Source organism: Malaclemys terrapin, chromosome 1 (genome assembly GCF_027887155.1).
Source record: "Malaclemys terrapin pileata isolate rMalTer1 chromosome 1, rMalTer1.hap1, whole genome shotgun sequence".
In the NCBI taxonomy this organism is placed as follows: domain Eukaryota; kingdom Metazoa; phylum Chordata; order Testudines; family Emydidae; genus Malaclemys; species Malaclemys terrapin.
In genome coordinates, this window is record NC_071505.1 from 343,846,049 (window position 1) to 343,870,728 (window position 24,680).

Below are 24,680 nucleotides of genomic sequence, written 5' to 3' on the forward strand. Positions count from 1 at the left end.
ATGATAATTTTCAATGTATGGGGAGCAATGTGGAGACACTAGAAAAAAGGATATTGCAGTAGTCAAAAGGCTATGGATGACTTTTAGCTGTTACCACCTATAGCTGCTCCTTAAAACTTAATTCCTACCTTCATCCAGCATTGCTCTCTTGACTGGCAGCTGATACCTATTTCAAAAAAGCAATAGTGCAAGGCTTTACACTAAAAATACTTAAAGGAGAAATGCTATTTGCATTAGATTGTCCAAATAGATTCACCCTCCCCACTTCTTCAGAGTCTCTGATATGGATTCTGAAGAAGTGGAAGTAACTCTCTTCTGCAAATGAGCACATACATGACCTTAATGCTTCCTGCTTTCCAGAGGGTTTTGACTGTGGTGCCAAGGTCATACACACTCTCGAGAGTGTGACTCTGTGCTAAGAAATTTTGAAAAAACAGTTATTTACTATTAACCTTTCTTTTCGACTTGTACCGTGGTTTCCACATTGAATAACCAGTCAGAATACAGGCTTTCCTAATGTCATCCTATTATCTAATTTATATTTATTTGTGAACTTTTACAGATATGTATAAACAGGACATGTGTCAATGTAAAAATTCTGGATTACGATTGTAATTACACAAAATGCAGTAACAGAGGGGTAAGTAGGAAAGATTTTAACATCCTCAGATTTTCAGAGTATAATACGTAGAGCACTGAACTTAGTCTCTTACAAGTGATGCTTCACATTAGACTTAATAAGATTATTTTAGTTAGACAAGATCTTAAAAAGTAGTAATTAAAGTATTTTGAGAAGGAATCTTATCAACTATACACCATCTGATGTAAAGCCACATATGACACATGATACAGTCAGATCTGCAAAATAGCCAGATCTCATGCCATTTGGGATTTAATTGCCAATAAATTATTTCTATATGTTGCACTGACAGTCAGCTGGGGAGTCAGTGCAGAACAAGAAACTTGTGTGTTACATTCTCATAGCACAAGATTAAAGTTTCTTGGAGTCTTCAACAATAGCCCTAAGTGGAGCATAATACATGATAGGATTTAGAAATTGTAGAGGGTTGCACACTTCATTGCTTCCAGAAGCAAGCTCAGTGCTCGCACTATCTTGCATCCCGTTTTTAGAGAGTGAACTGCTGCAGAGGGGAAGGGGGGAAAAAAACCCCAAGCAGCTGTCTCCAGTTAAGAAGTCCTCTCAGAGCCTGATGGGTATGAGAGAGTTTTAGACCTACATAAGCTAGATACAATTCATTCTAAGGAAGGAGAGAAAGGTGTGATGACACTATAGAAGACTGAGATGCTGAAGCAGTACTTTTGGAAATAATTTTCCTAATACATTTACTAATGTTCACCATAACTTAGCTTCTACTCAAGTATTCCTTTATTAGTCTAAAGGCCAGTTGGTGTTTGATTACATTCAAAACACAAATACCAGCATATACACATTTATATTTTATCAATGATATAGTTATAAACCGTGCACAAATATGCACAATAGGATCAGACTTGGGTGATACCTTCCCAGCTCCTGTATTAAGCAGTTCTTTATAATAAATCAGTATATGTAATCAATAATTTACTGTACCTGGTACCCAATTAATGATGTTTTCTTTATTTTTAAAGAATTATTTACTGCATCTGAACCGAAACCTTAAATAAGATAATACTGTTATTTCCAGGGTCACTGCAAATTTAACATGAACGTCCTTTCTTCTCATTTCAGCCTCTTTTCTTCTCATTGTGTTTGGTCACAAGCTTTGGGCCTGTCACTTGCACTAACATTCAAATTCAATTTAAAACTGTAGTTCACCAAGTCTATATTCCTACAAGTACCTAGGGAAAAGAGCTCCAGAAACTGTCACGAGAAGAAAGAAAAACTGATGGGGAAAAACTAAATAATCATACACCCCTTTTTAAGTACACTGCTCTACGCCCAAAATGCTTCTGAAATAAATGTAGTCAAACTTTACTAATTCTGGATCACTGAGAACGAAAATGATGCTTAAAATTGTTGATTGGCTCTAGTTTTCAAGATATGCTATTGGGTCAGTATATACGACCCTTGACTTGGGAATGGCGGAGGATAAGTGAGTTATAAAGGGAAGGGATCTCACTTTAAACCAGAAATGACTAAAATACATCTTTGACTGGATCTATGAATAAATCTGTGACTGGGTTTGGACAGTACTTGCTTTTTAGGCAAAACAATGAATGATGCAATCTGAAGCTGGTATTGTGTCATACATGATATGAATTGCATCATGTTATTCCTAGAAGTCATGGATGATGCAATCATAACAAAGCTTACATCACTCTGCTGAACAAATTGCCCTATATTAGCTCTAGAAATCGTACAGTGTCGTGCTCTCTTATTTGTCAGTGTTTGATTTTGCAAAGGGACACATTTCTGTTTAGCCAAAGTGAGCAGAGATGCCTCGTACTTGTGTGAACAGTGCAGATAACTTCTGCTATGTTTGTGGTGAAGTGACTTTTGCATCACAAAAGCGCAGTATAACCATTATGGTTAAGAAAGCCTATCACCTTTATTTTGGCTGCAAAATTGGAGATCAGGACAAGAGGTGGGCCCCACACATATGCTGCAACACTTGTGCAACAAATCTTCGCCAATGGTTTAACAGGAAAAGGCAATCTATGCCTTTTGCAGTGCCAATGATTTGGAGAGAGCCAACAGATCATACCAGCAATTGTTACTTCTGCATGGTGCCTCCAGTTGGGAAAGGTGTATCAAAGAAGAAAAAGTGGACTGTGCATTATCCAAACATTCCATCAGCTATATGCCCAGTTCCCCATGGAGAAGGACTGCCGGTTCCTGATGCACCAGAATCATTCTCACTTGAGTCAGATGAGGAAGAGGAGGATGAAACTTCTGGTCCTGAACCATCAATGTCACAGGACCCACATTTTCTCCCATCCTCCTCCTCTGAACCACACCTCATAAAACAAGGTGAACTGAATGACCTTGTCAGGGATTTGGAACTACCCAAGAGTAAGGAGGAGCTGTTGGGCTCCAGACTACAGCAGTGGAATCTCCTGGCAGGTGATGTTAGGGTTTCCATGCTCCGTGACCATCAAAAGGATCTTATCCCATTCTTCTGCATGGAAGGTGATCTTGTAGCCTGCAACAACATCGATGGTGTGATTGCAGCCCTCAACATTGTTCACGATCCAGATGAGTGGAGACTGTTCATTGATTCATCGAAGACGAGTCTTAAAGCTGTTTTACTGCATAATGGCAATGTTTTGCCATCAATTCCAGTTGGTCATGCAGTCCATATGAAGGAAACCTATGACAACATGAAACAACTTTTGAGGTGCATAAACTATGAGCAACATCAGTGGCAGCTTTGTGGCAATTTGAAGGTTGTTGCTCTCTTGCTTGGTCTGCAGACTGGATACACAAAGTACTGCTGTTTTCTCTGTGAATAGGATAGTCGTGCAAGAGATTCCGATTACATCAAGAAAGATTGGCCACTCCGACAGTCATTGGAGCCTGAGAGGAAAAGTGTTCAGCATCCACCACTTCTTGAATCAAGGAAGATTTTGTTACCACCCTTACACATCAAGCTGGGTCTGATGAAGAACTTTGTCAAGGCCATTGACAAAACACAAGCAGCTTTCAAGTACCTCCGTGGAAAATTTCCAAGGTTAAGTGAAGCTAAGATAAAGGAAGGTGTCTTTTTTGGTCCTCAGATTCATGAACTTCTTCAAGATGATGCATTTGACCATGCACTGCGTGGCAAGGAAAAGACGGCATGGAAAGCCTTCCAGTTAGTGGCAATAAATTTTCTTGGAAACAACAAGGCAGACAACTACAGGTTGTTGGTAGAAAACCTCCTCAAGGCATACAAAAGCCTTGGTTGCAACATGTCACTAAAGATGCAGTGAGTGACAAGCACGGCGAGCGATTTCACCAGGACATTGCAACAATGGAGAAACGCTATCAGGGCAAATGGAGCCCATCAATGCTTGCAGACTATTGCTGGACAGTGACAAGAGATGCTCCATTTAATGAATACAAGAGACAAGCCAAGAAGTGCCGAGTAGACACTGAATAGGACTAAACTATGTACATAATAGTTTTTTGCCTTTTGTTTCATAATAAATTTTATTTATATAACCATTTTGCTGATTTTTAAAGTGTTACATAAACAGGACAGGTGAAATATTATCATGTAAAGCAACCATAAACACATGAAAAGACCTAGGTTTACAATTTATTATTAAAACTCTACTATCTACACAATATACATAGACATAAAATGTAAAGACTTAAATATCTTAGAAACAGTAGCTAATCAGTTGTTTTAATTGTCATATTTGAATTCAGCACATCAAAATACATAATAAATAGTACATTTTATCTCTGAAGCAGACGACTTCTCAAAAATTGTAGACCAGTGGTATTAGTACGTTAATGATTATCTGGCAAACCCCCTGGTCCAAGCAAGAATCCACTGGTTCAAATCCTCCATTTCTCTCTATAAGCTCCCTATGCGCCACCTTCCAATCCTCATACCAGGGACTCTGTATTACCCTCCATGCTGTGCCTTCCCGCCCCCCACTCCACCTGTGGCAGGTGCTCTTTCTTCTCCCCCTTCCCCCCAAGGATCTGTTTCCCCAACAACAACCATGGAACAGACTTTGGGGAGGCTGCACACACAGAGAGAGGAAGGAAGAGAAATACTGTGTAGTTGAGTGTAGGACCACTTCACTTTGCTCAGCCAAAAATTGAGCTGATGTCTCCATCTGACAGCAAAGATCATAATCTCCAGGACCACAGAAAGTGATTAAAAAAAACAAAAAACATTTTCAACCATCTTTATCCCCTGGGATTCCTTGGTTTACTAATGGATACAGTAAAACCCATATTCCTCACAGAGGGGTGTGAGGCTTGCAAATATCGGTTAACTAAAGTCCTCTCCTGCTGACATAGCTAATGCCGCTCATAGGGGTGGTTTAATTATGCTGGCAGAAGAGCTCTCTCCTGCTGGCAAAGAGCAGCTACACGGGACACCTTACATTGGCACAGTTGAAATGGTACAGCTGTAAGGTCCATAGTGTAGACATAGCCTAAGTCTATTCTGTGCTAACTTTAAAGGAGAAATTTGCTCTGCAGGATGAAGGGCTGTTATTTGTAGGTAGTAGCTTAGCTTACACACCAAAATTAATGGGAGGAATCAGGAAGAGATGAACATTGTCATTCAGTCCAAAAAGATTTGAAATAACTGAGAAACAGCATGACTTAACTTGCCCTCAAATTCCAGTGAAATGCGATATCTATGTGTATCACTGCAGCAAAGTTTTAAATATCACCTCAATGGCAGTGGAGTCACTGGGATTCCTGGTAAACTGTCCAAAGTCCCAGCGTAACACAGACTAGATAGGATACTTACTAGACATAACTATAAGGCTTGGAGAGCTGGGACTAGAACCCTGATCCTCTGGCTCCAAAAAAATCTAAGTCTCTACAGCTTGTGATAAAGGAGAGCTCCTGTAGTAGCTACTAAAGGAACTGTGAAGCTCATTAAAAAAGCAACGTGAGACAGTCAGTCCATTACTTACCCACCAACCAGTTAGACAATGTTCAGCCTGAGCAGCCGACATTCTCAGGAGTTGGTGTCTAGCAGTCAGATGCCCGTCTGTAAGGTGATCTATGCAGATCACAGATGCAATTACTATTTAAATCAAACACACACAAATGGGAAGCTGGAACGAGAAGCCCAAGATGTACATGCCCTAGTCTTAGCTGCACTGTGAGGCAGTTAAACTCTTCAGTGGGCTGAGTGTAAGAGCCCAGCCTGTAAAGATCACCTTAAGTACCAGGCTAGAGAAGAAGATGTGAGGGCTGCCGCACATTAGCTGGCTGAATGGTACTGACAGAGGCAGCCATAAGAGATTAAGGGGTTCAGTAGGAAGCAGGTGCTCCTGGGAAGAAGCACGGCTTCTGCCCAAATGGAGGGGAGAGGATTTTGTGTGTGGATTGGAGCCTGAAAATGGGACAATCACTCTCTTCTTTAACACCCTGAAGAAAAGAGGGCCCAGATTATTCAGCTGTCCTGATTAAAGGGAATGGAGAGATTTTAATTGAGAAACCTTAGAAAAAATAAATGTGGTGCATGAAATTCTAGTAACAAAAAATATTTACTAAGAATGTTTCTTAAAACCTAGTTCTACAGTATAAAAACCATCTGGCTGATTTCTGGCCTGACAGGGCCGGGGCTTCCATTTAGGCGACCTAGGCGGTTGCCTAGGGCACCGGGATTTTGGGGGGTGGCACTTGCTCCGGGACCCGCCGCCGAAGTGCCCCGAAGACCGGGAGCACGGAAGGACCCCCGTGCTGCAGAATTGCCAACAATGACTGGGAGCGCAGAAGGACCCCTGCCTAGGGCACCAAAAACCCCGGTGCCGCTCCTGCCTGAGGACACTGTACTACTGAGCATTAACCTGAGCTGAACCAACTTCTAACCATGCTTTTTTGGCAGAAACTGTCATTTATCACATATTTGTGCATAAATTAACACAATGGGAGCCCACCCTTCCTCTGTCCTTTAGGCAATACTGCAAAGTAAATGTTAAATTATAATAATGAGCACTGTGTCCTGACGTCAATTTACTCCTAGAAGTAGAAAACCTGTTTTATAATCCATTGAGTCCTTCTCTACTTTACGTCAGCCAATGAGCCAACACCTGCTTTTCAAATTGCATTCCTAGCACCACATGGTGTAGTGCAAAAATAGAAACAATAGCATTTGCATGGCTGAAAATGGTGTTCAAGGCTTACAGGTTAATACAACCAGCTTCCCCTGGCTCTGAGGGTAAAACATACTCCTCCAGGATAAGAATGTCCAGATCTCTACTTTTTATAGTACAGGCCAGAGAGAAGGAAGAAACCAACTCTGCCATATGGAATCTGCTGTTGCTTTCTTGCTCCCTATCTTGCCTCTTGAGGCTTGACACGTGATTTCACTAAGGGTTTCAATAACATTAAAATGTCTTTTATAATAAATTAATAATTCTAAACATTGGATTTTCTCATCTGAAGAGAAGTTTGCTCTATCATGTACTCTATTTTCAAAAGCTTGGTGATACCTACCAGAGTGGGTATGCAGTGATTCCATTACATTTTGTCTTTCAGCTCCAAAATATAGCCCTATAGAATGTAAACTAAAGGAGAACTGATTTAAGTGGTTAGAGAAATTGGTTCCATTTTTAGATCTTTTGGTCAGTCACTAGATGATAAGATTGCACACTAATAAACCAAAGTCAGTATATTGACTCCTCCCACCAAAAATGGAGACTCTGGATAACTAGTTATCTTGGTGCTCCTATCAAGGGAGTTGGAGAAACTTAAAGTATCAGCTAAGAAACTACCATTCTGTTTTTTATTTTAGTATGATGCCATAGAGTACAGGGCAGTTAGACTGTATTAAGAGCTCAGAAAGGCCGTATTTTCATCAAATTGCTCATTTGGTTCATGTTATTTATACCCTTATTCTATTTCAGCTGTGCAACAGTAAGAAAAACTGCCATTGTGATTTTGGTTGGGCCCCTCCAGATTGTAAATTAAAAGGCTTTGGAGGAAGTGTTGACAGTGGACCCCCTCCGACTGCCAGTAGTAAGTGCTGTGAAAAACTAAGACCTTTATATTTTAGCCTGTTTTTTAGTCTAAAGCCAGGAACCTATAACCTGTATTCTAATGTGGTCCATGCAGCTGTCACGTCCAGGCTATGCTACAGCAATGTGATCAGTTGGAGCAGCCCTTGAAAGGAGCTGGAAGTCATTACTTATATAACATTCAAAAGGCCTGATTCTGATATCCTTACTCATACCAAGTGTAGCCCGATCCATAGATTATGTATTAATTATATTGATTACTTAAGAATTCTCAGTTATCACTCTGAGATTTGACAAGTTTTTGTTCCAAGATCAGGCCTAGTATTATTAAAATTACTCTATAGCTGTGAGCTCCGATGTGCACAGTTGCAACACTCACACTGTAGGAACCCTTCTACAATAGTTTATTAATACATTTAGCAAAGTCACAAACACTTGAACCCAGTAAAGTGGATAGAGATAATACAGAATGTACATCTGAACATCCATATACTCACACCATCCCTGGCAGAACAACCTGAAAATGTTAACCATTATTTTTCCCTTCACCATCATCGTCCTCATTACCTCCAATGGCCATCATCCTGGCACCTCCCAAGGGCTACACCTCTCTCTTCTCCCACACACAGGCTTGAATGGAACTTTTATAATATATTACACTGATGCCACTACATCTAATGCATATTCAATAGGGGTTTCTCCCCTCTTCTTTATTTCTATTCCTTCACCCTACTAGTGTTAAGGTGCCCTTCTCCTATTGGTTAGTATAGTAATGATCTCAACTTCTTATCATATACATCAGTTCGTTGCTATGGCACTCTTGTGGTCAGATATCTGCAGATGTTCTATCCAAAAGCCAGTGTTAGCTCATGTTCCTGTCGTTGGCTGGTGTCGTTATGGCCAAAATCCCCCCTTACACACACTATTTCTAGTTCTCCAAAACTTAGGGGTGACTGTTAGGCCATTTATCCTATAGGTTACAGGCCTGTAGGTTCCTTGCATTACTGCCAAATAAAATAAATGCTAAAGCTAGCCCCTTGGGCTACACAAGTAACACCTTACTTTACAAATGGATCAGTGGGGTCTTGTGGAGATAAGGTACTATTCATAATGAATGAGTGTATCAAAATCTGGCCCTAAATAGACGTCAGAGGCAAAAGAATAGTGTGAAGAAGGTGATGCACTTTTTTCCTGCCTACCTTCCAGGGGGTTCCTACCCAAACCCCTTGAATTTTTCTTCTTCCTTATGTAGAATTTCTCCATTTTACCATTAACTGGTTATTACTTTCCAGCTTTTATAAACTCACTGAATTCCCATATCTCCCCAATTCTTCCAGTGATTGTCCACATATAGTCCATTTCTGGGGTGCATGTGGGGTAGAAAGGACTGTTCCAAGTTGCTGAGCACCAAGTAATTTAATCTTTAAAATGACTAAAATTTCATAGTCTTGAGTAATACAAAATAATAGGCCAAATCATAATAAATGTCTCTCTTAATGCCAGTGCAGGGACATGACTCCCATTGTTTAGGCGTATGAGGTTCTTTGCCAGGCCTTAGCAGATACCACAACTAAAGACAAGCAAAATAATCATAATTATTAACTGTGACTATTGTTAAGGAAAGGGGAAAAATTAAAACCAAAACAGAACACAAACAATAAACAATGGTTACTTCAGTTACAATCTTGTCCATATGTCTCTCTATGGAGAGCTTTTGACAGAGATTACACCTTTTCAGAGTTGGTCTACCCTTGGAAGGGGGCCAAAGTACCTTGTTCCCCAAAATTGGTAGTGAGCCTTGTCTTAGTGTATCATAGATAATAAAACCATTTATAGATGGGCAAAATACTTCTGTTTAAGGGCAGGTGAGCCCATTTTGAGTTATCACGGATAACATAACAGGTTATAAATGGACAAAAGTGAGTAATCTTAACTACGTCCTATGAAATAAAAAAAACTATTTCAATCAGTTACTCAAAAGAAGTCATTCAATGAGCTTCATTGAAAGAGGCAAATCAATGAAACCTTAAATCCAAATTAAATCCCACTATTTCTCTTTGTTTACCAATGTTAATTTATGTCTTCTGTTCAGGAATACATTGGTGTCACTGTGCCTCAATGGGTCACAGCAGAGAATATCAGATTCAGAACAAACAGCTGAGAAATAGGGCAGAATCACCCTAAGCTGGTGGTTATTCTATTATTAGACATACTAACCCAGTGACCAAAGTAAATTTCTGTCTCACCAAATTGGTTAACAAGAAGTCAAAATACAGTCTCCTTAGGCATTTTAGCGTTCATCTCACCACACAGACACTGCGCTGTATGATGAGTGATTACTGAAAACCAATTTCATCACATTTAGGGTCCTTCTAATCCCAAGAGTTCAGCCACTTAGCCAGGTGAATATTCCAATAATCACTCTGCTACCAATCCTTTAGTAACTAAATCTAAAGGTTTATTAATAAAAAAGAGTTACAGGGTTAGTAGATCATATACATAAAATAATCATAATGTTGTTATATCAGGTTTGTAGCAAGTGATGTTATAGACTGCTGGCTTGTAAAGTCTTTCTGGTAACTTTCAAAAGATTGGAAGGTCCTCAGTCCATAGTTCAATATGCTCCTTTTAGTTGTAAATCCAGAGAATAGAGCAGGAAAGAGACAAAATGGAGTCATCACAGAGGTCTTTTATATGCTTTGCCATATGCCTGGAAATTTTATGTTTCAAACAAAGCTCACAACCCAGTTTGTGGAAAGTTACTGGCACAAGATGGAGTCCAGGGTCACATGAGCATATCACATGTCCTTATATGGCTTGATGACTCACAGAGGGTAGCCATTGGCCCCTTGGAGGCTGAGGGGTTGGTCAGAAGAACTGTGTGGGCAGAATGAGCTTCTTCTATGGTCTATTGTGAGAGCTAACTGTCTGTAATGGGCCAACTCAAAGCTGTCTAGCCTTGATATACATCTTCTCTTGTGGGTGTTACCCAGGAATACAGCACATATGTAAGATAACAGTGTATAGTCAATATTCATAGCTCCATATACAAAAATGATACATGCATATAAACAGGATAATCATACTTAGCAAATCATATCTTTTCCATTGACACCTTACATGCCATGCTTTGTACAAGATTTGTTGCAATTGTCTAATGGTGGCAATATCAATGATATAGATGGTCATATTTCAATCATGCAACATAACAATAGGCTAAATAATTTGGTTTAACAGAAGAAGCTGTTATATCTTAAATGACAATAGTATTTCAATGTTTGCAGTGTTGTAGCCATATTGGTCCCAGGATATTAGAGAGAGAAAGTGGTAAAGTAGTATCTTTTATTGGACCAATTTCTGTTGGTGACAGAGACAAGTGGGCTTCTTCACCTTGAATGGTCCCTTAGAATTTGTGCTCACTACTTATGCTAAACAATTTGTTCCACCTTGTATTTAGTGTGACCCCCAAGTACTACTTTTCCCAGACCTGAAGAAGTGTTCTGCTTAGCTCAAAAGTTTCTCTCTTTCACCCACAGAAGTTGGTCCAATAACAGATATTACCTCACCCATCGTGTCTGTCTAGTAGCATTTTGGTACCATTAAAACCATTACAAGAAAACATGAAATGCAGTCCCTTGACAGGGCTTTACAACTTCATTTCACCATACATGTTGAAATCTTGATGATGTTGTCATCTGAACTGGAAGGTTGCTTCTTCTTGATGCTGCTCTTTGACTGTTTTCTCCTTAGCTGGCTTGCTTGTAGAGACAAGCTAAGCAGAGATGAGAGGCTATAGTCAATGCTGTAAAGTTGAGGATAGGAGCAGAAAGAGTTTGCTTAATTCAGAGGGTTTTTACATCCTTTTCTTTCTGTAACTTCATGGAAGGATGAAAACACCCCTTTCAGACTTGCCTGGATTCAAAATTTTTGGTTGTCATCCTTTCATTAGCTCAACACCTTCATGGTTTGGTCTTGGGAACAGTTTCAGCTAGTGAACGGTGATCTGCTACTACCTGTGCAGTAGGATTATTATCTTTCCTGAACTTGATAATTATACTGTCTTTCTCTTTGTGGTGGGAATTTCTCTGAACACTGTTTAAAGTTAGAGTTATACCTCTATTGTATTCAGTCCATTTTCTGAGATATCTGAGTTTCATCAGGGTTTAATAGGACTTTATATTCTCTTTCAAATAAGTCCAAACACTCTTACTTTCTATATAAACATTTTTCAGTTTTCAAATAGTCTTTTTAAACTTAACTAATTCTTAAAGTGTCTTTAAATTTAAATAGCCATTTACAAAGACATTGTTGCTTCTTTTTTGCTGTCTTTGGAGAGGTGGATCATGTATTTCTGGGTTTAGTAAGGAAATTGCTAAGCATTTTCAGATTGCTATTAATTGGGGAATTAATTAGTTGTTGTTTGAGTGTTCTGCACATCCCCACTTACGGGTACTCTCTCAGCACCCAAGAGTAGAACCTTCTCCAAGCAGTGCCTGATAGAGCACACGTGTCTCCACTCCTTCCCCTCCCATTGGTGTCCCTAAAAGTTCTGAGCAGAAGACTATATGAGAGGGCACTGTGCTCTCTACCACCTCAGTCCCTTCCAGCTACCAGACAGAAGTGAACTGTTCCTGTCCTTTGGATCCAGGGTTTTCTCCATTTATAGTGCCTGGTTTAGTTTATAGCTGTTGTTCTTAGTGTAGTTTTTAGTATACAGTAGTTTTAGGTATAGGATAAAAGAGACAGTGTAATTTACTCTGTACAGTCAGTTCCTTGTGTTATGGCAGAACCATAGAAGAAGAATGTGATGGGCAGCTCCCTCTCTGGGATGCCACCTGATATACTGGGGTACCACTGAGCCTGCCCCAGGATGACAGCTGAGAAGATCTAAGAAACAAGGACTGAGGAGGGGAGAAGAGTTGAGCTTGGGCCGGTAAAGGTGTTTGGCCTGTGAAAGAAATGCCTAGAACAACATTTAGGGTGAGAAATTATTACTTGTAACCAGTTTCTTTAGTGTATTGATCTTAATTTGCATGTTTGTTTTATTTGCTCAGTAATCTGCTTTGATCTGTTTGCTAACCCCTATGATCACTTAAAATCTATCCTTTGTAGTTAGTAAACTTTTGTTTTCTTTAAAACAGTTTGTGCAATTCATAACTGGTGGGAGGGAGGGCAAAAAGCTGTGCATATCTTCCTCCACATTGAGGGAGGGGGGATTTTCATGAGCTTAAGCTGCACAGATTTCTGGGTAGCACAAGACAATACAATTTTGGATTTACACCCCAGAGGGGGTGTGCACTTCAGTGTCTGTGTCTTTCTGTGGCTGGGTATGTCCCTAACTCTCTGTGTGTGCTGGAGGAGGCTTGAGAGCCTGACTCAGCAGGACTGGATGAGGGAGCACAGGTTGGTGGAACAGGTGGGCTCAGTGGTACCCAAATATATCAGGTGGCACCCCAGAGTGGGGTGCAAGCTGTCACAAAGAGCATGGGCTTTAAGAGATGTGCTTCATGCCTTGCTGTTTTTCAAGCATCAGAACACATGAGCTATCTTGAGTGCCTGAAAGAAGAGCACTCTCCCTCCGGGTGTTCCATTTGCTGAACTAACACTCCCAGTGCACACAAGAACAGGCAGACCAGACTTTAAGTACTGCTGCTTAAGTAGCTGAATGTTTCTCTGGATCCACTATTTTCCAGGCCTGTGGTACTGATCTCATGTTCTGCTCCAGTTCCAGGACCATCATCAGAGCCGAAGAGAAGATTAACAGTAGAGACTGATGTCCATCTTCCTCCACCTGAGCGATCCTCAGATCTGACCAACAGAACATTGACAAAGGAGAAGAGACCGTCTTCTTCAGTTCCAAGGTCTGCTTTGTCATCACCTGAAAAGAGGAGAAGAGTAGAGGAAATGATTAGGGTTTCTCCAGATCCTTCTATGTGTCCTCCTAAGATTCCTACCGGATCTCTGGGAAGATCTTTTTCACCCTTTATTTCTCTTCATCCTCCAGTTGCTATGTTTTCTCTGATGACATCCATAGCACATCTAAGGTTAGATCTGTCCTGAGGGCAGGATATTGGAGGAATCAAGAGACCCATTTAATCCTAGGTTATGTTACCCTATCCATTTGTTCCTCTTCCCATGGGTATGTTTCCAGATCCCACCTACTGGAGACACTGGCAGCCATAGACTCCATGGCCCTATTGGGTTCCACCACAACAATTTTTGAGGGAGAAGGATGGAGAAGTGAAGTATCATGTGTTGAGGATCCGGTGCTCAACAGTCCTCAGATCTAGTTCTTCCAGATGCACTGGTAGTTCAGACAGTATTGCCTGATACTCTTTCTGAGAACAAGATGAGGAGATACCTCCTCTTTTTCAACAGGAGCAAATGAATACTGATTTTGATTTGTCACCTGACCAGCATGTGGGTGTGGCTTCAGTATCCTCCCCTTCTGAGGCTATTTTGGAATTCCGTGAACATGTGGATCACACAGTAGTCACTTTGGAATCACCTTCGGTGTCTGTGCAGGAAATCACCCATCCAGTGTTTGACATCCTTGGAGCTACCTCCACAAACAGGTCATTCCCTATTTTGGATGATCTTTGGCAAGCTTCTAAAGTAATTTGGTCAACTCCTGCTTCTTGTCAGCCTGTTTCCAAGAAAAGTGGATGAATTGTATCAGGTCTTCAATAAGGTTTTTCTTATTTTCTCACCCATCCTGTACCAAATTTGCTGGTGGTGGCTGCTGCCAGAAACAGATTTAGGTCTGGCCAAGCTCACTCTACCCCTGTGAATAGAGTGGGCAGGAAGATTGATGCAGTTGGGAGAGAGGATTTCTTGTCCTTTTCTTTGGTAATTAGAATGGCTAATTAACAGGCAGTGATGGCCCATTACCATTTCCATCTGTGGGAAAGAATGGCATTCTTTGTTAGGTTTGCCAGAGGATAAAAGAAGAATGACTAATGCTATTCTGACAGAAGAACAGAACATAGCAAAGCCTTCAGGGCATCATTTGGTGCTTCAGATTCTTCTGCCAGAGTTTGGTATCTGCAGTCTGCTTGAAGCGGTATGCTTGGCTTTGTCATCTTCCCTGGCTGAGCACACTAAAGTTCTTTATTTTATTTATCTATTAAAGCAGTCTTCATTATTGCTATAATATCAGCCAGAAGGGTGAGTGAACTGCAAGCCCCCATGGCTAATCCACCATTTACAATTTTGCATATAGATAATGTAGTACTTAGACCTGATTCCATGTTTCTACCAAAAAGAATGTCTGAATTTCATATCAATCAGATAGTTAATTTACTGTTTTCCCCATGAAACCTCATAATAATAAAGTGGAGTTTGCATTACATACGTTAGATGTTAGTTAGGCTCTTGCATTTTACTCAGATAGACCTAAGAGTTTTATGAAGTTTCTTTCTTACACAAAGAATCATAATGGTCATGGTATGTTTGCTTATACTATTTCCAGATGAATTAATCCGGGCATCATTCAGTGTTACAAATTCACAGAAATCCCTTAGCCTCCCATTGTATGGTCTCATTCTACTAGTGCAGTAGCAGCATCTTTTGCTTGTCTTAAACATATTCCTGTTAGGGAAATGTTCAAGACTGCTACTTGGAACTCAGTGCATACATTCACTAAACATTATGCCCTGGATCCATCTTCTAGAGTAGATGACAAATCTGTCAGAAAGGTGTTACAACTGTCATTTACTTAGGACTCTGTTCCCACCCCTGAAGGTTTTTCAGCACTGCTTGTCAAACTACCCATAAGTGGAAATATTCAGAGCCACTCAAAGAAGAAATGAAGGTTACTTATTTGTAACCAGAGTTCTTCAAGATGATTCTGCATATTCACACTTCCCACTCACCTCTCCCTCTTTCTCAGAGTCCTGTTATGGTCTTCTGGGTTAGCGGTAGAAGGAACTGAGACAGTAGAGGGCACCGCACCCTATATATGGCCTCACCATTGGCATGTTCGGAGACAAAGAGGGGAGAGGTAAGAGGGGGCACATGTATGCTCTAACAGACACTGCCTGAGAAGGTTCTACTGTTTGGTGCCACCAGGCGACACATTACCCATTAGTGTAAATGTGCAGAGTCATCGTGAAGAAATCCGGTTACAAGTAAGTAATCTTCAGTTATATTTTATACTCAAATGCCTTCTTGCATTAGTAACAGTTGTAGTATTAAATGATCTTGCTATATTTGTACATAATATATCTCCTATTCACATAACAATGGCATTAGGAAGTTATTATATGAGATTTGTACTTAGATACAAAGTGTTTGCAAATATACATCTCAAAAGACTAATTTAAGCCATTATTGAAATCCAGAGGTGAAATCGTATTTATACCAAGCAGTATCTTATATAAGAGATGTGTCCAGTTATTTGAAAGACCTTTGGCTTTGTTTGTGGTTTCTTTGCTTTCTGACCAAAATGGTCCTTGGATTTATGGCATGCCATTTGCAATATATTTACAACTTGTAACTAAAAACTTCTATTAAATATTTTAAAATAATAATTTTAAGCACAAATCACAATAGTCAATGCTTATATACATTTCAAAACATCACATAAAAATAATACAGGAAGTTAAAGCAAGATAGAAGTTATAAAAGCTGCATATTAGAGTCTGTGTAAACCAATGTGGGTGCAAAAAGCCAAAGAGGTGTTATCTTCCCTGACACTTGGCTTCCCACTGTGTCACAAGAAAACAGAAACCTGCATTTTTTTAAATTCGCCTGAACATGTCATTTAATAAAATAAGCAACCAAAAACATAAGTGGTGGTGTTCTATTCTACAAGCATCATGTGTATGTAAGCAATCACAAGTGGTATTTAACATTCAGGAATGTCAGAGGCAAGTTTACAATGACCTAAAATTCTAAGAATATATTATAATAATTTCTGATAACCTTTTTTGCATCAATACTGAAGTCTATTGTCCACATTTGCAAGCACCTCATGCACTCAAGATTGGATTCTTTCAGTCAGCAGTGTCCAATGGGGCCAGGCATGCACCCTGTGTGTCCTCATACCTCCCTCCACCCCCACCTGAGGGCATAAAGAATGGAGCAGCCCCAACCATTGTTCAGTTCCTCCTTATCACCCAGCTATGGTGGCCAGATGAAACCCTTGGTAGTGTCTACAACTCTTGTGGACTGTGTGACCCAAAACCTATTTTTCTTAATAACTAGTTCATTTGTTAGTGTAGTTTGAATTACTACTTAATGTCCATTGCCTATTGCTAGTCTAAGAGTAAAGATTTCTGATCAATCTATCTCACGTGCCAGTTCTTTTGGTATTCTGGGATGCAGATTATCCAGTCCCCGCAATTTGAGCACATTAGGAACTTTAAGTTGTTTTCTTATACACAGCTTTGCATTGTTGTGTGAGATGAACACATTTCCAGGGATCATATTAAGAATCCAAAACTCATTTGTGACCTAGGTCAGGTTTGAACTGAGGTGAAATGTTAGTGCAATTACAGATTTACTAATCTGTTTTAAAAAGAAATGTAAATGCACAGCTTCCACCTCAGATGTGGTAATTTCCATGGTAATTTTATGAATGTGGAGTGAGTGGTTTATTTTGTAAGCAATAAAGAGTATTTGTGGATATATACCAACCCTGTGTCCAGTATCTGCCTGCTCCCATATCTTGTAAGGAGACTCCTACTGCAGGTCTAACAGACTGAGGCAGCTCCATCCCTTTATACCCTCAGCTAGCAACATGAGCATATGGAGGGCACATATGCTCATGTTTCCCCAGTGCGGGAAAACATCTCTGGGTTCAGGACACTGGCACGCACACACACACACACACCTGAACTGGAGTGGACATGTGCAACACATCTCAAAGAAAAGACGGTTACTCACCGTTGTAACTGTTGTTCTTCGAGATGTGTTGCTCATATCCATTCCATTAGGTGTGTGCGCGCCGCGTGCACGATCGTCGGAAGATTTTCTACCCTAGCAACACCGGCGGGTCGGCTGTGGAGCCCCCTAGAGTGGCGCCTTCATGGCGCTGAATATATACCCCAGCCGACCCGGCGCCCCCTCAGTTCCTTCTTGCCGGCTACTCCGACAGTGGGGACGGGGGGCGGGTTTGGAATGGATATGAGCAACACATCTCGAAGAACAACAGTTACAACGGTGAGTAACCGTCTTTTCTTCTTCGAGTGCTTGCTCATATCCATTCCATTAGGTGACTCCCAAGCCCAACTTAGGTGGTGGGGTCGGAGTGAGACATTGCCGTGTGCAAAACCGCTGATCCGAAGGCAGCATCGTCCCTGGACTGCTGCACTAGTGCATAGTGAGCTGTAAACGTGTGGACTGATGACCAAACCGCCGCTCTACAAATGTCCTGGATCGGAACATGTGCCAGGAAAGCAGTCGAGGAGGCTTGGGCCCTCGTGGAGTGAGCGGTGAGGTGCGGTGCTGAGACACCTGCCAGGTCATAGCAAGTCCGGATGCAAGACGTAATCCAGGAGGATAGGCGCTGTGAGGAGACCGGTGAGCCTTTCATTCGGTCGGCCACTGCAACGAAGAGCTGCGTCGTCTTTCTAAAGTGCTTTGTGCGGTCAATATAGAAGGCCAGGGCCCTTCGTACGTCCAGGGAATGCAAGCGTTGATCCTGGCGAGTGGCATGTGGTTTGGGATGAAAGACCGGGAGAAAGATGTCCTGGTTGATGTGAAAAGGAGAAACCACCTTAGGGAGAAAGGCAGGATGTGGACGAAGCTGCACTTTATCCTTATGGAAAACTGTATAAGGGGGCTCGGATGTCAGCGCCCTGAGTTCAGAAACGCGCCTTGCTGAGGTGATGGCTACGAGGAAGGCTGTCTTCCAGGATAGGTACAGAAGTGAACAGGTGGCCAGTGGCTCGAATGGAGGACCTGTGAGCTTGGAGAGAACCAGGTTGAGGTCCCACGTCGGGACGGGCTGACGTTGTTGTGGGTACATCCGGTCTAAGCCCTTGAGGAATCTAACGACCATCGGGTTAGAGAATACCGAGGACGCGAGTTCCCCTGGGTGAAAGGCCGATATAGCGGCCAGGTGAACCCTAATTGAAGATATCGCCAACCCCTGATGTTTTAGGGAGAGGAGATACTCCAAAATGAGAGGAATGGGTGCCTGCAACGGGGACGTGGCTCGTTGTTCACACCAACAGGAGAACCGCTTCCACTTGGCCAGGTACGTGGTGCGTGTTGAGGGCTTCCTACTGCTCAGCAGAATCTGTTGGACAGAGTGCGAGCATTGCTGCTCTGCCTGGGTGAACCATGGAGCAGCCACGCCGTGAGGTGGAGTGATTGCAGGTCGGGGTGACGCAGCCGGCCGTGGTCCTGCGTGATGAGATCCGGATACAACGGAAGCGGGATCGGTGTCTGAACCGAGAGTTCCAACAGTGTGGTGTACCAATGTTGTCTCGGCCACGCTGGAGCGACCAGAATTACCTGTGCCTGGTCTCTGCGCAATTTGAGCAGTACCTTGTGGACCAGAGGAAACGGAGGGAAGGCGTAAAACAGGTGGTCTTTCCAGGGAAGGAGAAACGCATCCGAGAGGGAGCCCGGAGCTCGACCTTGTAGGGAGCAGAACACGTGGCACTTCCTGTTGTCTCGGGATGCAAACAGGTCTATCTGGGGAAACCCCCACCTCTGGAAGATGGAATGTATGATGTCCGGACGGATAGACCACTCGTGCGTCTGGAAGGACCTGCTGAGTCGGTCCGCTAGAGTGTTCTGGACTCCAGGGAGGAACGATGCCGTGAGGTGGATTGAGTGGGCGATGCAGAAGTCCCACAGGCGAATGGCCTCTTGGCATAGGATTGACGAACGTGCTCCTCCTTGCTTGTTGATGTAAAACATGGCCGTGGTGTTGTCGATGAGAACTAACACACATCGGCCACGTAGGAGGTTGAGAAATGCCTGGCACGCCAGGCGCACCGCCATCAGTTCCCGAACATTGATGTGCAGGGCTAGCTGGGATGCAGTCCACAGGCCCTGGGTATGGTGTTCGTTGAGATGGGCGCCCCAACCCAGAGATGAAGCGTCTGTGACCAGGTGCAGAGAGGGTTGTGGGGCGTGAAATGGCATCCCCTCGCAGACCACATTGTGATCTAGCCACCAGGTGAGGGAGGTCAGGACCGAGATCGGGACCGTGACCACCATGTTCAGGCTGTCCCGATGTGGACGGTATATTGATGACACCCAGGTTTGAAGTGGGCGAAGCCGAAGTCTGGCATACCTGGTTACGTACGTGCAGGAAGCCATGTGGCCCAGCAGGGTAAGGCACGACCTCACCGTGGTAGTTGGGAACGCCTGGAGCCCTTGAATGAGGCTCATGATGGTGCCAAATCGGTTGTCTGGCAGGATGGCTTGTGCACGTCTGGAGTCTAGAACTGCGCCTATGAATTCTATTCTCTGGGTAGGTTCTAGAGTGGATTTGTCCTTGTTGAGTAGGATGCCCAACTCGTTGAATGTGTGCACTATTATGTGGACGTGAGCTTGAACTTGCTCCTTGGTGCGACCGCGTACCAGCCAGTCGTCTAGGTACGGGAACACCTGTATCCCTTGCCGACGAAGGTACGCTGCCACGACAGCCATACATTTCGTGAACACTCTTGGGGCCGAGGATAGGCCGAAGGGAAGGACTGCAAATTGGTAGTGCACCATGTTTACCACGAATCGCAGGAAGCGTCTGTGAGGTGGGTAAATTGAGATGTGAAAGTATGCGTCTTTCATGTCGAGGGCGGCGAACCAGTCTCCAGGATCGAGGGAAGGGATAATGGCCCCCAAAGAGACCATGCGGAACTTCAACTTTACTACGAATTTGTTGAGTCCGCGCAAGTCCAAGATGGGCCGCAGACCTCCTTTGGACTTGGGGATCAGGAAGTAACGGGAATAAAATCCCCTGCCCCTTAACTCTACTGGAACCTCCTCTATGGCCCCCATGGCCAGGAGCGTAGAAACCTCCTGAATAAGAAGTTGCTCGTGAGAAGGGTCCCTGAAGAGGGACGGGGAAGGGGGGTGGGAGGGGGGGATAGAAGAAAATTGGATAGCGTATCCCCTCTCCACCGTGCGGAGGACCCAACGGTCCGAAGTTATAAGGGACCAAGCACGGTGGAAGTGGGAGAGGCGATCCCGAAAGGAGGGGGTTGGATCCTGGGGGATGACTGGGGCGCCGTCCTCGACCGCACCTTCAAAAGTTCTGCCTGGGGCCTGAAGGTGGTCTAGGTGGCCCCTGGTTTGGGCCGGGTTGAGGGCCGGTCCACCTTCTTCTACCACCTCGCCCTCGCCTTCTGGCCGAGTCCTGTCTCTGACGAGGTGGGGGGGGGTAGAAGCGCTGAGGCTGCGGCCTAAACGGCCTGCGCTGAGGGCCCACAACATGCATCCCCAGGGAGCGCATGATTGTTCTCGAGTCCTTTAGGCTCTGCAGGCGAGAGTCCGTTTTGTCTGAGAACAATCCGTGTCCCTCAAAGGGGAGATCCTGTAGGGTTTGCTGCAGCTCCGGAGGCAAACCCGAGACCTGAAGCCAGGAGATCCTCCGCATAGCGATACCCGAAGCCAGGGTCCTCGCAGCTGAGTCTGCTATGTCCAAGGAGGCCTGCAAGGAGGTCCGAGCCACCTTCTTGCCCTCCTCTACCATGGCTCCAAACTCTTCCCTGGACTCTTGGGGAATCAGCTCCTTAAACTTCCCCATAGAGTTCCAGGAGTTGAAACTGTAGCGGCTCAGCAGCGCCTGTTGGTTCGCTGCTCTAAGTTGTAGCCCTCCGGCTGAGTAAACCTTACGGCCAAACAAATCGAGCCGCTTAGCCTCTTTTGATTTAGGCGCTGCAGCCTGCTGGCCGTGGCGCTCTCGTGCGTTCACTGATTCCACCACCAGTGAACACGGTTGGGGGTGGGTATACAAGTACCCATAGTCCTTAGACGGGACAAAGTATTTCCTTTCCACCCCTCTCGCTGTGGGTGGGATAGAGGCAGGAGTCTGCCATATCGTATCCGCATTCATTTGAATCGTGCGGATCAGGGGTAATGCTACCCTCGATGGGGCATCCGCTCCAAGGATATTCACGATCGGGTCGTGAACCTCCACTATCTCCTCCGCCTGCAGGTCCATATTACGGGCCATCCTGCGCAGAAGATCCTGGTGAGCCCGAAGATCTATTGGAGGCGGGCCTGTGCACGATGTGCCCGCCACTGCCTCATCGGGAGAAGAAGAGGAAGATGCCTCCGGTGGAACAGGATCCAAGGGCTGGTCCTGGTCTCCCTGTTCCTGGGCTGGAGCATCACCTGTGCCTGGGTCCAGGGTGTCAGGTGGTGCGGACCCAGAGGCCTCCATGCCCCCTGGCGGAGGCCGAGAGATGGTGGACTCCGGGGCCCCTCTGACGGAGTGACCGGAGCGAGAGGTCGACGCAATTGGAGCCCCTTGCGCCTGATGGTACGCCCACGGGGTCCAGAACGACCAGTGAGATGGGCCATGAGCAGGGTCCTCTGCTACCTCCTGCCAATGGCCTATGTCCTGCTCCTCGGCTTGACCCTGAGGGGGGTATGCCGATCTCGATACTTCCTCAGAGGAGCGGGACACCGATCTCGATGGCCATGGCGGTGCCGAGTGCGTCGAGACGAATCCCGTGGGATGCGGTGCCGCACGGTGCCGGTCCGGGGATGTTCTATCTCCACGCGGTGCCGGCGATCGGTGCCGGGACCGCGACCGGTGCCGATGACCTCGTCGGTGCCGGGAGTCGGATCTGGACCTCGACGAGGACCTGGAGTATGCCCGGTGCCGGGAGCGGCCTCTCGACGTCGAGCGTCGACCGTAGCGGTGCCGAGAGCTACGTCTCGACGTTGATCGGTGCCGACGATCATATCGGTGCCGAGACGTAGAGCGGTGCCGCGAAGAAGATCTTGGCCGCGAGTACGACCGGTGCCGAGATGATATTCGGTGCCGGGACTGCGAGCGGCGTGGGGACCTGCTTCGGGACCTGGAGCGGTGCCGAGGTTCCAGTCCTTGTGGAGGGCGCATCAAGGCAGGTTTCCCCCTCGACTGGACCGGGCGAGTCAGCGGTGCAGTCGGTGCCGGTGGTTGAGGCGGTGCCGGCTCCGTGAGAGCTATTAAGTCTCTCGCCGCCGCGAAGGTCTCTGGAGTCGACGGTAGGCACTGTATCACCGCCGGCCTCGGTGGAGACGCTATCTGCACCGGACTCAACGGCTTCGGTGCCGGAGTCGACGGTGCTGGAGGCACCTGTTTCCTTTGCTCCACCGGCGGACGCGGCTCTACCCCCGGCACTGGGGGAGCTGGCGTCTTCGGCACGGACGTCCCCGTTTTATGGGCTTTTTTATGCCCCGGGGATAATGATCGGCGCCGAGGCACTGCTTGCGGTGCCGACGAGGTCCGGTGCCGGGGAGGCTTGTCTGACGCCACTCGCGTGGTCGTCAAAGCCGGTGCTGCCGGTGCACTGCGCACCGAGGTGCTAGGCGCCGGGGTCTGGCCCGTAGAGGGAGTGTCCGGGCTAAGTGCCGCCTCCATCAGGAGTTGCCTGAGCCGAAAGTCCCGCTCCTTCTTGGTCCTTGGTCTGAAGGCCTTACAGATCTTGCACTTATCTGTTTGGTGGGACTCTCCCAGGCACTTCAGACAGGAGTCGTGCGGGTCGCTCGTGGGCATAGGCTTCGCGCAGGAGGCGCACTGCTTGAAGCCGGGAGCGTTGGGCATGAGCCCGGCCCCGCGGCCGGGGAAGAAAGGGGGAGACGACCCCCTTAATCCCCTGAGCTACTTAGAACAACTATAACAACTTTTTTAAAACTATTTAACTATTTAACTATAAACACTATAACTATAACTGCTAATAACCAACAAAGCTAGGGAGAGTGGAGAACAGCTAAGCAGCGCTCCACAGTTCCAACGACCGTCAGGGGCGGTAAGAAGGAACTGAGGGGGCGCCGGGTCGGCTGGGGTATATATTCAGCGCCATGAAGGCGCCACTCTAGGGGGCTCCACAGCCGACCCGCCGGTGTTGCTAGGGTAGAAAATCTTCCGACGATCGTGCACGCGGCGCGCACACACCTAATGGAATGGATATGAGCAAGCACTCGAAGAAGAACAACAGTTACCGAACAGGTTTCTAACAGCTTTTTCTCTGCCTGTGACATACACAATATTTTAATCTCCTGAGGCCTGTAATACTTTGGTCTAATTCTGATTGCTGGGCTTGGTGTGGGAATGGCAAGTGGTGTTAGTGTCCTGTACTATACAGGAGGTCAGTCCTTTGTCAGGGTTCTCCCCCACACTCTGAACTCTGAAACCCTCTTTGTTGCCTAGCAGACTGTGAATCTGCCCTGGGGTTTCCCCTTCCTCCCAGGGATAGCATGTCTCTCCCTGAATTACAAGCACACAGAGCCTTAGGAACCTAGTTAAGTTCCTTGGGGATTACATTCACATTATTTTCCAGTCCTAGAGGAGAAAGGGGGCTGGTATCCACTCCTGGACTTAGATGGCTCAGTGCCTTCACCCACCATTTCAAGTTCAGGATGGTATCTCTAGCCTCTCCTCATGACTGGTTTTCAGCTCTCAACCTGCAAAGCACATATTTTCACAGTTTCCCCAAATGGGAAATTTTCACTATCAGTACAAAGAACAGGAGTACTTGTGGCACCTTAGAGACAAATTTATTTCAGCATAAGCTTTCGTGGGCTACAGCTCACTTCTTCAGATGCATAGAGTGAAACACACAGACAGAAGATACTTATACATACAGAGAACATGAAAAGGTGGAAGTACGCATACCAATTTTAAGAGGCCAATCAATTGAGATGAGCTATCAGTAGCAGCAGAAGAAAAAACTTTGAAGTGATAATCGAGATGACCCATAGAAGGTGTGAGGAGAACTTAACATGGGGGGAAAAAAATTCAATTAGTGTAATGACCCAACCATTCCCAGTCTCTGTTGAGACCTAAGTTAATTGTGTCTAATTTGCATATTAATTCGAGTTCAGCAGTCTCTCTTTGGAGTCTGTTTTTGAAGTTTTTTTGTTGC

At 44.8% G+C, this 24,680-nt stretch overlaps 1 protein-coding gene across 1 annotated transcript in view; it reads left to right on the forward strand.

The window, feature by feature from the left end:
- Nucleotides 1–24,680, forward strand: part of LOC128830151 (disintegrin and metalloproteinase domain-containing protein 20-like) — a 191,173-nt gene that overhangs the window by 139,773 nt on the left and 26,720 nt on the right. Inside the window, exons 17-18 of the mRNA XM_054015910.1 lie at nt 563–640; nt 7,531–7,642. Of these exons, the coding sequence (XP_053871885.1) occupies nt 563–640; nt 7,531–7,642 (190 nt within the window). The remainder of the gene's footprint in view (nt 1–562; nt 641–7,530; nt 7,643–24,680) is intronic.